We start from the raw sequence: 17213 nt of genomic DNA on the forward strand, positions 1-17213 counted from the left end.
ATTCTGTATTGAAAATAAAAGTGTGGTTAACCCATTTTTTAACATATCCAAACTATTGCTTCTGAGATACACACTCTCAAAACATTTCAATTATTGAATAAATATTAAATGCAAGTATAAAGAGGTAGAATTTTTGTGGTAGAGTTTCAAAATTGAACCTGAGATAGGAAAAAGCTGAAAATCACCCATATATCTCCAAAAAATTATCCCAAGAATCTTCTAAAAATCACCCATAATCTTTATAAACAGAAGATACTAAAAGAACCAGAGAAGGCCAAGAGTAGAGCAATAGAAAGCTTAGACCAGGAAAAGTAGGACATGAAGAAGACATTACAAAAAAGAAATCAAAACTTACTGATACCTTACAGAACAGGGAGAATGGGGACAGGCCTGGTGATCCATTCTTTCATAATTCTACATGCTGCAGGGTAAAACTGCTAGCCTTGGGTCTCAAAGGGCTTAGAGTCTAATGGGGGGGGCAATATAATTAATAATGCAATAATAACACAAAGGATAGAAGTAAAAAATAAATGGTAAGGTAAATGTGAGTTTATCAGAAGAGGTCTCCATGAGTTGGAACTCTCAAGAACAGATTCACAGACGAAAAAAGACTTTGAAGTCTGCGTAATAAGCAAAGTGGTGGTGGCAACATGGATAAAATGAAGAAGTCAAGCAAGGAGAGTCAGTTCTAGTAGGATGGGAGCAGTAATCGTAGATAACAGGGTGATGAATTTACTTTTAGACATAGTTTGATTCTAAATAGTAACTTGGCTAAAAATGTTAAAAAATTTTTCAAACGTTGGGTTGCCAAATTTTCTTTATAGAATACTACATAGGAATGGTAACATGCTAGTAGTATATCAAAACTGGCTGACTAGGCAAGATCAACACATATCTAGATCCAACTTTTTAATAAGCAGGGCCCTGAGGTATGAGAAAATCACACTTATACAGGATGTTTGGTAACCATCTTCCAGTATTTTCTTGCAGCTACCTAATATTATTTCCTAACACAACTTTCATACTCAGGAATCAACTCCACCCAAAAAACACAAACCAGGAAATCAAGAGGTGCCAGTTTTACTTTGCCATTGATTAAGCTTGTGAATTGGGCCTGGGTGATGAAATTGAGTGCTGTGGGTTTTAACTATATGAAAAAATGTCGAAACAAAATAAACCAAAAAAACCATCTGTCAGTGATCTAGTGATTTTGTAAAGCTAAAGCAAAGATGTATAACCACTTAACTTCTAGCAAAATACACACTATAAACTCAAGATATTTGTTATTACATGGATAAAAAGGTGTGTGTGTGAGAGAGAAAGAAAGAGAGTGAGTGTGTGTGTGTTGTTATTGGTAGCATACTGATAAACATTGTAAGAAATTTCTAAAAATGTATTTCTAAAATGTTGGCATAGGGCAAGAAAGAATATCAACAAATATAAAGAAGGCTATAAAGCAAATGAAGTCCTCAATGTAGAAAGCATATATTCTAAAATTCTATTCTACTTTTTATTTTTGTTATAATCCTTCAAACACCCAAATACACATATCTTCATCAATAATCTCTCAGTGATTTACTGGGGTGTGAATGAGAATATAGAGCCTTGCCAGGAAAAAAAAAAACTGATGTTTAAACAAATTTATTTAAAATGAGAGACTTGAAACAGGTAAAAGTTTATGGTTAATATAATTGTGTGTTACAGCAGTGTGCCTTGTATTATTTGATGTGGATATTAGGCTTTAATGCTAATACCCATCATTGATTAAAGTATAAATAACAAGAAAGAGAAATCATTTTCAAAGCATTAAAACAAAAAACTTTAAAAATATGTGTGTGTGTGTTTACTATAGATCATAAGGGAATAACAAAAATTGTTTTATTATAGCTATCCTCTTCTAATTCAGATCTGTCATTTCTATTATTAACTTCAGTTTTTAGGAGTTATAACTCAGCCATAACATTTACTGTATTGAAACTTGACAAAGTCTCCTGGGAACTCTTTCCTTTAAAGGCATATTTTAAAAGTTAATGCCAAAAAAGTTTGATACAGACCAATGGCATCTTGAGTGGTATACAGACCTATGCTTTATTTATTAAATCAATGGTTTCATCCCAAGCAAGGCTGATTTCTGAAAAGTCATCTTGCATATCCTCGTAAGTACCCACTGGCCTGGGGATGCGTGGTGGTAAATAGGCTGCTTCATTTCACTTTTAAGGAGACAAAAATTTCCACTTTAATACTAGTGTTTTCTAGATGGCAAGATCAGAAACAGTTTTATTGTTATGCTCTTCCTCCAGAAAGGAGATGGAAACGGGAAAAACCAGTGAGAGCCACAGGATGACGATGTAGGATCTACATTTCATTAAATATTCACCAGTCAAAAAAGTGCAGCTTTGCAAAGAATAATTAATATATTTAAATCATCTGTTCAACCTTTAATAGTACCTTTATTCCCTTAGACTCTGGCTATGGATACTAAATTGCTTAAGTTTCTCGTATGGATTATGTCAAATTCTATCAGGATCAGCCAGATGGCTTTCTCCTAGTTTTCCTTGACTAGATTAGGCACACAGACATAGTACCTGCCTAGATCAGAGGCAAGGGAAGTAAACCATAAAAATTCCTGGACAGATCAAAGCTATGGGACTCAACAAATAAATCTTATTTAGTCCAAGAACACTAATAAATTGCTTTATTTTTAAAATAAGATTTTTCCTTTTTCAAGAAATAATCTTTTAAAATAGGTCTTACAGATTTTATCTTAAAACCTCTCTGAATACAACACATAAATTAATTCATATTGCCTAATACTATTACAATTTAATTATTCAGTACTTCTCAGAGTAACATTAAATACACGTTATATTACATATTTTATATGGGGATGGGGGTAACAGAGAGAGAGAGAGCGAACCAGAGCTACCCAAATACCTGCTCCCAAATGAAAAACTAAAATAGATAGGTATTATCATAAATCACATAATAAATGAAAAGAATCCATGTAGTAGTATAATATGTTGATTCTATTTATTCTTCCTGGCAATCCCTTCAAAGTCTATGGCTTCAACAACTACATGAACACTAATGACTTCTAAATCTCTAGCCCCTGGGCAATTTCGATCTTGACCTCTAACCTGTATATCCTACTTCTATTAAGCATCTCCAATTAGATGTCCCACTACCACCTCAAACTCAACATACATATCTAAAATTTAATTCAGCATTTCCCCCTGGAAAAGTGTTCTTCTTCCTCCTGTATTCTTTGCCTTGAAGCATGGTGCCACCCACCTGCTCAACTAGAATGCCTGAAACTGAATCATACTAGATTCTTTCTTCGTCTCCACTGCCTGGAAAATTTCATTTCTGAAATAATTATTTCACCTGTATCCTTTTCTATAGTCTCATTGCCAAAACCTGAATTTACATCCTATCACTCTTACGTAGACTTCTGAAATAGTCTCCTAATTGATTTCCCTCACACAGTCCTACATCCCCACCTCCACTCCAATTCAGTTCCCTTGGTGCTATTATATGTCCCTGTTTATAATCTTTCAACAGTACTCCTAATCTTGAAATACAGTTCAAACTATTTACTTGGTACATAAAAGCCTTGTTGATTTGTCCATTTCCCTGTCTCATACTCCTTCCCTTAATCTACATGTGATTTCATGTCTCTGTACCTACATGGAAACTTTTTCTGCCTATCTGTTTCAAAACTCAAGAATTTAGGAATTATAAGTCTTTCCTAACTCTTCAGTGTGCCTTAATATTCCACGTCTGTGTCCTTAAAATGTATTCCTCCTCCATCATACTTGAAGAGGAACTGCACTGCTTATCTCTGTACCTTACTCAGTGCCTCACATGAAGCAAGAGCTTATCTGTTTACTGACTGAATGAAATAAGTCAATGTAAGACAGTGAAATCTGAAGAATACTCATGGAATGCTTTAACTTTTGATACTGAACAAGCTCTGCCAAAAAAATTGTATAATTTAATTTGCTTATTATTACTAATCTGTCCCCATCATATTTTTAAATAATTTATTTCATCTTCTACTCAATAAAGCGTGCTAAGTTGAAATCTTCAACCTTTAAAAGGCAAATACCTCATTTCAAACACAACTAGTCTTACAAGTAATAAACTCTTTAATTAACATGTAATACAAAGGCCTGCATTACTCAAGAGACTAAAAGGAATTTGGGTTAATTCAACCTAGCAAATACCTGTTTGCCTGCATATCTAGGACACCATCTACGCATCAGTAGCATGTAAACAAATCTAGCTGTCACCACCCCACAGCCCCCAAATCAACTACAGGCACATCAGTAAATCTGTCACGTATGCCCCAGTATCCCTTCAGCTTCCTATGATCAACCCAGTAAGGTTTGGGTTATTTTTAATTCTTAGCAACAAAGTTAATTTAGTTATTTAGAAGCTATAACATTATTTCCACCTCTGTATGGAACATACCAAATTAAAATTCTAACAAAGAGGACCTGAAAGCAAAATATTTTTAAGTAAATAAATTAATTTTTAAAATAGGGCTTATTCAAAAACAAACTTGTCAGTCAATGCCTTAAAAACGATAAACACACCTAGTCCTAACAATATCATAACGAAAATTAAGCACGTGTAATCTTCAGAGTTGAGTTTTATTTTTAAGAGGCAACAGAGTCTCTGAACAGATGACTTGCTTCTTCTACTTTTATTTGACCTCAAAGGACCATAGCTGACAGGAGGATAGGAAATGAGAAATTACTTTTAGATTCAGGTTTATCATTTATCTGATGGTCATTGGAAAAAAAGGACAAAGTTTCATCCTCTGCATACTGAAACTTTAATGGAAGACAATATCCAAAACAAAACTATTTTAGACTGGATCTAAAGCCCATTACACTTGTCTTATAGAATAAGCAAGAGTAGGAACAGATACACCACACTTAAATGAAAAAAAAAGGAAATCTTTTAAAATGTAGATGGTTATTATTTATAGCCTTATTGTTCAAAGTGTGGATCATGCACCATCAGCATGAACATCACATGGAGCTCGCTGGAACTGGAAAAAAGGTCACACCCAGAGCTCCTGACTCAGAATCTGCATTTTAACAAGGTCCCACATGATCATATGTTAAGGTTCGAGGTTCTCTGGTTTATATAGTTGAGTAGTTCTGGCTATCCCATCAAATTACCTGTGTAGTTGGTACAAAATATATAGGAGCTTGGACACCACCACCAGAAATTGCAATCTGATAGATGTGGAGTCAGCCAGACATCTGCATTTTTTCAAAATTTTGTCGGCTATTTGAATTCATATCCTGATTAAATAACCAACCACTAGTGTAATCAAAAGAATTGTGGCTTTACCAAAGTACAGAACTCCTTTAAATACCAAACTCCTTTACTCTAGTACACTGAAAATAACATTTTATATATTCATGTTTCAGGCACTCTACTTTGTAAAACAGACAAATGTTAATTTATATATTTACATATAATCCTTTATAGGAGATTCAATAATCTCTCCTACAGAAAAGTTGATGTCAACTCAGATGTATGCCCTTCTCCAAAGAGACCCAAACTGATTCTTTCCTGGAACAAAATAAATCTGAAATCACAAGGTATCACTAGCGCATAATATTACTTGTGATTTTTTTTTTTAACATGGTAAGTCATCCAAGAGGGAAACTTTTATTTATACTAACAGCAACTCAAATACTCAATTCAATCAACAACAAAGTTAAAATAAAGAGTCAAAAACATGAGAACTAAAATATGAAAAAATACTTTATCAGTGTCACTGATATCACTACAGGTATGTAATGAAGCATGCAAATGTGTACTTGGGAGTATAATTAAGTTAGGAATAAAGACATAAGTTAGTATTGCTTCTCATCAATAATGAGCAAAGAAGACTGATCCTGGCATGATACTGGAGCAGTTTTGCAGGTCACTTAACCAATAGCCTCCATCCAAAATGCATTCCCTCCACAAATTCTATTGCTCACAAACTGTGTACTTGGTACTGTGTTCAGCACTCAGGACACAAAGACACAGCCCTGCCTTCAAGCGCCTTTTTCAGTCTAGCTGGGGAGACCCAAATAAACAGGTAGTTACAAAACACGGCACTAACTGCCACAACAGGAGAGGGAGAGGGTGGGATGAGTATATTGAAGGGTACTCAGCTGCCTTGGAGAGACAGGGAGGGTTCCTAAGAAATGAGTCCTGAAAGAAGAGAGGTGGGTAATACAAGAGGACATTCCAAGCTGAGGTCTTGGAAAAAAGTGCATGAATTTGCACTTTAAAAATCACTGTAAGGCCAGGTGTGGTGGTGTGTGCCTGTAATCCCATCGCTTTGTGAGGCCAAGTCAGGAGGATTGCTTGAGGCCAGGATTCGAGACCAGCCTGAGCAACACAGAGAGACCCCATCTCTATGAAAAATAAATAATAAAAATTAGCCAGGTGTGGTGGTACCGGCTTGTATTCCAGCTACTCAGGAAGCTGAGGAAGGAGAATCACCTGAGCCTAGGAGTTGGAGGCTGCAGTCAACTAGGATTACACCACTATGTACTTCATCCTGAGTGAAAAAAAGGAAAGGAAAAATCACTCTGGCCTCAGACATGAAAAAAGCCTAGATTTATAAAATTCTTGAGAGTAATCAAGTCGTATTTTTCCTCAAATCCTAAATGTTTAGTACAGTCCTTGGCATAAAGTAGTTGCTCAAGTGTAGATGGCTGAATAAACAGGTGAATGGAATTACATATAAAGAAATTTAAAATCCAATAAAGTTTAGCCCATGAACTATATTCATGAATTCACTAATATTTATTCATTCCATGTGTTCTAAACATAACCTATTCTTGATGACTTTGGATGAACAAACTCAGCTTACGTCGAAAAGTATATCGTTTGGAAAGGTTCTCATTCAACACAGTTTCGTTATTAAGCTTTAGAACTTAAGGCAAAACTGCTGTTACCAAGTAAAAAGCTTAAAGCAAAACTGTGTTGAACATGATTCTCTCCTAAGATGCTGAATAGATGAAAGCCACACCGTGAAGGCCCTATATAAGATGACGCCTCAGGCCTCAACGTGTGCACAATTCCAACAGAGACAGAATTATTCCAAGGCCAAGCACAGAGATACAATTATTCCAAGCCCCAGTGTAAGAACTACCTTTCCCAAAAAGCTTTTTGTGGAAATGCCCAAAAATAATATTTAGACCAGGAAAAAAATCTAGTAATCTGTTATTTGATTGGAATTTCCTCAGAAATACAAATTGCCTCCATCAGACAAGTGTGACACTAAAACTGCTTTGATTGAATCATCATCAAGCCTGGTTCCATCTTCTGGTTAAAAAGGTTCCACAGTGCCCTCACTAAAGTGTCAGTGTGGAGTAGTTAAGTTGTTCACTCTCATCTTTAGGGAAATAAATGCAAAAAGCAAAAGGGAGAAACCCACTACTATTTTAAACTACAGATTAAGGTCTGTGAGAATGTAGTAAGAGTCTAGGACCCTGTAACTTCCCTGCCTTTGCTTCTTGGTATCTGTTTGCCTGTACTGCCTGTACTTTGCTATTATCCATTAACTCATTCAACAGATATGTTTTAAGTGTTACTATGTCCCAAGCATTGTGCTAGGCCTCAGGGTCTACATAACTCTCCCTAGTCCCTTACATAAATCTCTCCAGTGGGAAGAAAGACATTAAACAAATCAATGCACAAATATAAACATAATTACAAATGGTATTAGATGACAGTAGGAAAGGAACATGAAACAAACAAGGAAGGCAGACATACTTTATCTTTATTTAGAAGTGACATTTGGCAGAGACCTGAAAGATAAGTAAATTAGTCAAGTGATGAACATACAGTAACAACAGATCTGTGTTTTAGGAAGATATTTCTAACAACACAATGGAAGACAGATTAGAGAAGGTCAGTTAAGAGACTACTGCAATAGTGAAGGTAAGTGATAACAAAACTACTAACAGTACAGATGGGAAGGGGAAGCAAATGTGAAAAACATGCAGAGGCAGGATGGATAGGCATTGATCACAGATTAGGGAGAGTATAAAAGAAAGAAGTTAAGGCATTTGCCAGGATTCCAACTAGCATAGGTAACCGGAAGGGTAGGAGTTAGAATAACTGAGACAAGGAGCACATAGGGAGGAACAAATTTTAAAAGGAAGATAAGTTTGGATTACTGAGTTTTTTGTTGCATTTAAGATACCGGTGACACATTCATGTGGAGATGTCTGATATGCAGCTTTGAAAAAAAATGGTCTTAAGGAGAATGGCCAGACTAGAAAACAGACCTGGAGTCATCTTTATAGAAGTGGTAAGTGACACGTTGGGAATAGAGAAATCACTAAGAGTATATAAAAAGAAAAAAAGACATTAAGGAAACCTTAATCCATGTTTGAAGACCTAGTAACAAAACAAAAGTTAGTGGCAAAAGAGAAAGTATTAAATTTCACAGAAACATCAGTCCAGTAAACATTTATCAACACCCACCATGTTCTAGGTACTATGCTAGACACAGGGGTATAAAAAAAAAAGCCAGGACCCCTACCCTTAAGAAATGTATAGCTTAGAGAAGAGATAGAAATAGATTATTTCAAGAGAGTTGTAAATGGGGCACCACAGAGACACAGAAGGGAGACACCCAGGAGGTCAGGGAAAACTCACTGATGTGAGGCATTGAGATTAAATAAAATTATGCAAAGAAAGTTGGTAAGGGCAAACCAAATGAAATCAAGACAATGCTCCTGGACTTCTAAAATACTGAGTAAGATAACTGGTTTAGGAAAGAACTTGGTTGGAAGGAGTCAAAAGAGGCTAAAGTGATTTAAACTGGAAAGAATAATCTGTTCTTGGAAGAAAATAAACATAGAATATGAAAAAAGGGGACAAGGGACAAGGGGTTTTTGGCCAAAAGTGTACAAGTTTTGGGTGAACTGTTACAAAAGAGAGATTGAAGGTGCCAAGCTGTGTAAGGATTTGGGAAAAAAGGTGGGTAAAGAGAACTTATTTGAAGTTTGCTGAGCTTTATTTAATTGTGTATTTCTATCTCATTAGAAGATTTCACTAAAATATTACAGAAGTTCATTACTTTCCAAAGGTTTGGGGCTTGTCTGCTTCTTTTGAATGCAATACTGGAACTGGCCCAAAGTGACCCAGTTATACGTGACCATGAATATGTGGAAAAGGTAAATTTGTAAGCACTAATGGTTGCAGAGGTCAAGCATGATGTAAAGAGAGAAGTCACTAGATTTCACATTTATGTGGTGACCTTCAAGTGAACTTTCAACTGAAATATAGGGGTAGAAAAAAATTACAGACGGTTCACAAAGTGAATGGCATAGCCATGGCTCTAGCACTGTTCATTCATTCATTCAAAAAAATATTTACTGAATGCCTATGATGCACTAGGAACTAGCGTGGACTTTCGTGAATCAACCATGATCAAGAGACAGATTTCTCAGAAGCTTACAGTCTGATGTAGAAGGAAAAGAAGGAAATAAACAATTACAGTGTGACAGAATCAGTACTAACACAGGGTAGTATGAGAGAACATGGAAGTTTGACAGACTAGATGGCAGTAACTAGGTTCAAGGTAGTACAGAAGTTTATTTTTTGACTGAAAGGAATTTGAACATGTTTGTAGGTTGAGGAAGAGGAGCTAGTGGACAGGGAGACAGAAGCTGGGGAGGGGTAAAGAGCAGGAGTTGTTGGAAGAAAGTCCAGTGAAGCAGACAGGCAAGGGTGGAAGTGCTGGACTTGGAACAGAAGAACAGCTCTTCCTCCAAAGAAGGGACAGCAGATAAAAAATAGTCCTGATGTGAAAAGAGAGCAGAAACAAATGTCCTCTACTTTTTGTCATGATATAAGCAAGATCTGACTTTTATAAAGGAAGCAAAGATGGGGCTGAAGGCTTAAGAACAGTGTGAAAAGTTTGAAACAGGCAAGGATAAATGAAATAACCAATCAACTCCACTTCTTAAGATTATGTAAATGAGAGAAAGTACCATCAATCAAGTATTGTAGGCATGCTTTGTTTGGATCTGGAAGTGGAACACGAAGTGAAAGGTGAGCTGCATTTCATGGAATTAGATTAAGTATGAATTAAACAAAAGTAAATATTAAGAATTATCAAGAAAAATCACTAAATGCACACCCATATAGCATGCAATTATATATGGGCTAATACTAATACAGTCCATGTAGCATACCATGAGTTTGAACCTGTCACTATTACTTAGTAGCAATGACAGAATCTAGAAGGTTCACACAATGAAGGCAGGCAACAGAAACCATAAGTAACCAGAAATGAAGAGGAATCTCACATGTAGAGAAGCTATACAAATTAGATCATGTGATGGGAAAAGAAGTAAAAGCCAAGACAGACTATTGACTAATGATACGCCTGAAGATAACTGAAGTGTTGTTCCTGCTTTCCTTCTTTCTTCCTCCATCATTCTCTTAGCAACTGTTGTGTGCTAGGTACACTACGAGGCATTGGTGATACAAAGAAGACAATTCTTGCTTGTAAACTCAAAATACATTCCTGCACCCACAGCCTAATGTTTACAAAAAAAAAAAGTGTCCTGAGTTTGCTATTCAAAACTACATATTGTTCAATAAGACATTAATCATGAAGAAGCAAAATAATATCATAAAAGATCAGCAAATTCTTGAATAATTAGCAAAAGGTGCCACCAAAAATGGCATCAAACTCCAGCATAAAGGCCCATAAAATAACAAAGTGCTCTAACTTAATAAACTTCTGTGTATCTTGGCTTTATCACAGATGTTACATTTGACTTTTCATTTAACGGTTGGATTATTGCCAACAAGAAGGCAACGAACATCAAATAGCAAAGCAAGATAACCAGAAGCTAAGTGTTAGAAAGTATTTCAGAAAGAAACTGATACAAGTTCAGTGATCACTACAACAGCAATATTTACTGAGCTCTTCCCTGAGCCAGGTATTGTGCTAAGTACATTATATACATCATTTAAGCTTTTATAAACTCCCACAATAAACATACCTATAAGGTAGTTTCTAATATAATCATTTTACAGACAGGAAAATTGAAGCTTAGATTTGGTAACTTGCCCACACTACAGAGCTAGTAAGCAAAGAAGCCAGGACTTGAACTCAGGTCTTCTTGACTCTTAAAAAATCTGTGCTTTAACCATTGTATGATTGTTTCCCCAAAAGAATGGAATGATGCTAGGCATATGATGGATGCTGGATAGTGTCTGTCATCGAAGGAACGAATGACAGGATATAAAGCAGCCATTGCACAGTAAGCCCAAATGTGGCAAGCATAAATAGAAAAGCAGAAACAATACTTTGAGGATTCACTAAATCACCAACTCAAACTGTGCAGCATAATTGTGGATGTCTGGAAAATAGCAGCAACTGACACAGTAGCCTAATATGCTGCTACAAAAAATGTGATAGCTCTTTCTGAGTGAAAACTTTAGGCTGTCTATGAATCTACAAAGCCAAAGAAAGAATCATCAGGCAGTTTAGAAAAGGAAAGGCAGATACTGATCAAAAGATGTTTTCTCAGTATGGAAAGGACTGCTGATATTGCATGGACATAACAGTCAAGATCACAACTTGCCTTTCATTCTGTCATCTTTCAAAAGAAAGAAAAACATGTATACTGGAAAGCTCATCACATTTTAGGACTATCGTCTTTTAAAAGATTCCCACCAAAAGATTCCTACTATGGGGCCCAGGGCCATGTTTTATGCCACTGACTCTGCCACCATGATCACAAGTGACAGGACCAAGAGAGAGCAACTGTCCCAAGAGCAGCCAATCTACAGATTGACCAGCAACCTATGAAGGGGCCCGACATGAGAGATTTGCCCAACAAGCAATGTCTCTAACTGGACTAATTAGATTTCCTCTTATAGGAGACTGAACTCAAGCTGTACAGAAGGGGAAAGTAGCTGAAAGACATAGAGCAGAGGACAGAACGAGGCAGTTACGACCATATCGAGAAGACACAGGGTGAGGTAATTCATTTAAAAAAAATAATAAAGCAGTCTGAAAAGGACTAATAGCAGCAGAGAAGCAATACTTCTGCTGCTCGAGGGCAACATCCAGACACTAGAGTTGCATTGATTTTTTTTCTAATTTCTGTAACACCTACCTAGTTGAAATCTGAATGGTGAAGCCAAGTTGTACAATTACCCTTGGATTCCTATAAGGCCTGGTCACTCACATCTCCCATATTATCCCAAATAAAGTCTTCTAATAAAACTCCCCTTAGAAGCTACCAAGTAAAATTCTGTGCTTGCAACTCAAAAAAAGAGCATAACATAACATTTGTATATATGGGTACATATGCACTCACACACCTCCAATTAGATGACATGGCAAGCTGGATGGTGGCTGGCAATCCAAGTATTGTAGGTCTGACTTCCATCTTGCAGCATTTGTGGTTTGAACAGTGTTACTTACCCCTAGTTAACTGTTCTAGAGAGAAGGGCCTCTATCCTGAACCTTAAAAATTAACACCTCCTACCATTACAATTGTGCACTTTGAAATTAAAAAGATATCCAGGGCAGTTAAATAAACAAAACCAAAACAAAACCAAAAACTCCTTTAAAAATTTCTTGCCCATATGTATGTGTAAATCTGTTTGTGGCCGAATTTTATGGGAAGTAAGTGAAGTTGTTCTCTTAGAATCACAATAAACAATAGCTGATTAGTCAAGATGGCCAGGTAAAGAAAGGAAAAATCGGAAAATTGGGAAGACGTTTTGTGGAAAGTATAACTTCTAAGTCCGGAAAATTATTTGTTAAGTTTCACTAAATGTGTTCTTGTTTATCTCTGTGGGCCTCATTACCCTATCATCCTCTCAAAGCCTACCTACACAAAGAAAGGAGAATGAGGCTAAAAAATTCTCAAACATCTACAAATGCCCAGTGCACTGCATCACAAGGAATTTGATATATATCTAATAAGCAAGAGGCATGCAAATAACATGGCTACTCTCCTACAGAAGTTTATATAAAACTACCCTAACATCTTCCTCCCTAACAACTTCTATGTCAAAACTGAAGGAAACTACATAAAAATTATTTCCCTAAAAGTCCTGGGTGGTTCAGGTAATTCAATCATTTGTGCACACTATGTTCCTAATGCTTCACTATTTTTTTTCTTAGAAGAAAAGTATTCTTTGCTTTTTCTGTCCATCTAAAATAAAAGCTACTAGTCACAACTAGCAGGTACTTTAGGGTTCAGGTACACCAAAGTAAGAAGAGTTTCAACTGTTTTTAAAAACACTTTTGCACAGCTGGGAAAGTCTGACTAAAAGCCACAGTTCTATTTCTCAGAGCTAATTTATTTTCAGGACAGTCCCACAAACAGATGGGATTAAAATCCAATTTTCAAAACCTAACTTGTAATGAAAGCTAAATGCACCTAAGGTTCATTTCATCTGAACACAACATCATTACATACTCTTGTACTGAAAATGTTGCCAGATTATACAGAGCAGGACAGCCAGATAGGATGCTCAAGCATCCAAAGACAGGTTGTTTTGTTTATTTTGGCTATTTTTTCAATCACAACATTCTACTGTTTAAACATTACAATGTTTTGCATCCCAGGAATATGTTCTCGCTACCTGACACAAGCACTTGAGTATCAGAAACATAAAGAAGCTGCACAGGTATAAGAATACCAGCATTTGATCTGAAGTTCAAGATGTGAAGAGTCATCCAAATCTAGGGACTCAAAGGTTCTCTGGAGATGCAAATTATACTAGTCCCTGAACACTAACATTTCTAAAATCATCACCTTATCATTTAAAAAGCCAGATCAAAAACAGTCAGGTGTGAGAGTAAACTCTCTCAGCAGATAATGTAACAGTACTAGGGCCTTAGCTAAAATGTGGAGTACTGCCACAAATGACAACCATCGACAGGACTTTTAATAATTGCTATTCTCTTTTTATCTTTTCATGACACATTCACCAAAGAAATTTCTGATTCAGCCCAAATCGTGCTCTCCTGAAGAACCTTTTATTTCCATAATTGAATGCTTCCTTTCAAGCAGTACTACATTGCTACAAGTTTTGTTTCATCAAAATATTTTAGCATGTTATCCAATTAATATTTGCTTCATGTCAGTATCCTACACATGACCAAAAGTAAAACAGTTGTGTGATGAGACAAATAACTAATGCAAATGTTGAGACATATGTATTATTCTGGGGAGAAACCATAAAAACAAAGCCTAACTTAAAATCAATGTGCTTAAAACTCCCTAATGTCTTTTTCAAAGTAAATGAAAAATGTATGAGAATGATAAACTACTAGTATCTGACTAGAAGAGAATTAGCAGCAAATAATATAGTTGGTTGCCTTCACTGTCCCAATTAAATACAAAACCAGCAGATAAAACTGAATGTGTAGCAATAAAATTCTCTCATCTAATGCATAAATTTCTATGCACAATTAAATAGGTAAAAAAATCCATACTTGAATATGTTGTGCAAGTCACTTACAGCAATATTATATAACATTTATTGTGATATGCCAGAAACTATTCTAAGTGCATTATAGGTATTTTTCATTTTATCCTCAGAAAAACCTATAAAATAAGAAATAATAGCCCCATTATAGGTAACTATAATCCCCCTTATAGGTAACTAAGGCATGGAAGGTTTAAGTAAACTTGCACAAGGTCTCACAGAGGAAATAATTTATGGATCCAAAAATTTCACCAACTAAAATTCCAGATCATTACATTAAGCTGACAAAATGATAATGTAGTAAATGTGCTTTGCAAATACTAAAATGTGCAAATGTAAGGTTGCACTAAGGGCACAGGTTTTGTCAGATCTAGTGTAAGTTTCTTACCAGCTATGTGAACCTAATAAATCACTGAACTTTTCTAAGTTTCTATTTTCTGTTCCATAAAATAGGGATAATGAAAGAATAGGTTTTACTTCATAGAGTTGTTGGTAGGATTAGGGACATTACGTGTGTAGATTTAGCAGAGTGCTTGGCATATAACAAGCACACCATAAATATTCATTATTATTAGCTATTACTAAGAATTATCTTTCTTTTTTATAAACACTTAACACTGGTAAAATTTCCTAAAAATAAGTGAAATTCATCAATATTGAGATGATAAAATTTTAAGACTCGAAGTCTCAAAATACATGATAGTAAAATTTAGGATGGAAAAGGCTTCCTTGCCTTAATGCCATTATCAAATATTTATTTAAAGTGTCTTGGTATAGATGAAAATGTGCTAGGCACCATACAAAATTATCAAGACAGTCCCTGACATCAAAAATGGACAATCAAGTAAATTAATTCTGCTGAGTGGACACAAACATCAAAACCTCCAACTTCGGGCATTTTCTCAAGCAGATGCACCTATGGTATGCTAGGTCCCTTTTTGTTTGTGGTGTTGTAGTGGTGCAAATATGTAGAGGAAGAGGCTTGAAAATAATAAGCCTCCCAAATTTGGTATGGAGCAATAACGATTCAGGAGGAAATGAGCTGCATTTTCCACGCTCTTACCCTTCCAAAAGACACTTTAGCTATCTTGGTACTAATGATTTCCACTAAACTAGAAGAAATAAAGGCAACGTAGGAGCTGGAAGCTCAGAGGAATAGGGTATAGAAACAAATTAGGAGGAGAGAAATGAATCCGGAAAGTTAGTTAGAAAAGCCAAAATAATTGTAGGTTTTAAGTGAGACATGTTTTTAATCTGCATTCTACCATGTGTTTAACGCCTTAAAAAACCACAGAACAGCTATTCCTGAAATTGCTGATCCTTATTCCTTTTCAATTTTATCAAGGATCCCTTTAGCTCTTAAAGTCAAAGAGACGAAAGGATAGCACAGAGTACAGAAGGATTTTGTCTAACAGCACAGCCAATATCCTGCCGCATATATCTTAGAGCTTGGCTTCAGATCAACTGAAAGCCATGGCTAAATCATAATCCTGATAATCTATGGATTCCATTAGAAAAATAACTTCTCCAACTCCAAACTAGGGATCTAGAATACTTCAATGGGTCACTGCAGGAAACCTGGAAACATAATTTCCAAAATTTTTGAAGCATCTCTATCTCATTTTCAGAAGTCACGCTGTTTGAAGAGATCTTTTGCAACTTCACAACAGGAAATGATAGCCACTTGTACCTATCTCCACATGTATCTGCCATAACACCTATAGGGAAACTCCTCTTTCTATACCCACAGCCTCATGCCATAGCAAAATCATTAACTCCCCACTACTGCATCCATAGGCTCTTTAATGCAAACTAAGTACAACAGACTATTTATTGACCATAAAGTAATATAATATGTTCCTAAAAAATGTGAAGGTACATTTCAACAACTAAAGCAACCTGTGTCAACCAAAAACTTAATTCATATATACAAAACTAGGCAAAAAACTAAAACCTAAGAATGGGTAATGCATACATTCTTCCAAGATTTTCTTCTTAAAGAGTAAAGGGGAGGGGGAGGGAATGGAGACATAAACAAACAAAAAAAATGGTTGTTGTGTATTCAAGGTATGTCTAGTGAACATCTGCCCAATGTCAGCTATACTTCAGCTCTCATTTGTACTATTCAAACTTATGAAGTTGAAGTGCAACCTACACCTGTTGTCTCTCCTCTTCCACCACACTTAGGAATGGAAGGCATCTTTAGGAAGGATGGTAAGTTGAATTCTATAGGAAAACTCTTAACTGATCAAATAGCAGCAAAGGTAGATATAATTTATAGCCAGATAGGTCTTATATAAAATAAGCAGTTTATGATGGCTCTTTGTGTGCTTTAATCCTCACTATAACAATAAAAAGTCACCTAAATATGTGTTTACGTAGCCTACATGCAGAAAAGCTTCCCGCACAAACTTCTTAGGCCTCTTCTCAAGAGCCTTAAGCCTGAGCCCCTGAAACGACAGAGCTCAAGTCAAATCAGGAAGGATGAAGACCAGAAAGGAATACAAAGAACAATACTTTCTGGCCACTTGTTTGTTCTACCTTTCTAAACTGGTCCTAGTTCAGCTTCTCTTACATATGCCATTATCAATTAATCCAGCTATTATGATGTTTCCAATCTCTCTAATTTAGGCAAGTACTGACACAGTGCTATTTTTCCTACATGACCCAGATGAAATCTTTTGACAGCCCTAGAACTCTCATTTATT

The 17213-nt window shown here is 35.9% G+C and overlaps 1 protein-coding gene across 8 annotated transcripts in view; it reads right to left on the minus strand.

Annotated features, from left to right (window-relative positions):
• The window catches only part of ZNF800 (zinc finger protein 800), a 52480-nt gene that overhangs the window by 11975 nt on the left and 23292 nt on the right, over positions 1 to 17213 (minus strand). For 2 of the 8 annotated variants that reach the window (XM_077997224.1, XM_077997223.1), the window contains exon 6: positions 2070 to 6577. The exons of the other annotated variants lie outside the window; for them this stretch is intronic. In XM_077997224.1, the coding sequence (XP_077853350.1) occupies positions 6556 to 6577 (22 nt within the window). In that variant the 3' untranslated portion in view covers positions 2070 to 6555. Of the gene's footprint in view, positions 1 to 2069; positions 6578 to 17213 lie in introns of those variants that run through there. 8 annotated transcript variants of the gene reach the window in all.

Source organism: Macaca mulatta, chromosome 3 (assembly GCF_049350105.2).
Source record: "Macaca mulatta isolate MMU2019108-1 chromosome 3, T2T-MMU8v2.0, whole genome shotgun sequence".
Taxonomy (NCBI): domain Eukaryota; kingdom Metazoa; phylum Chordata; class Mammalia; order Primates; family Cercopithecidae; genus Macaca; species Macaca mulatta.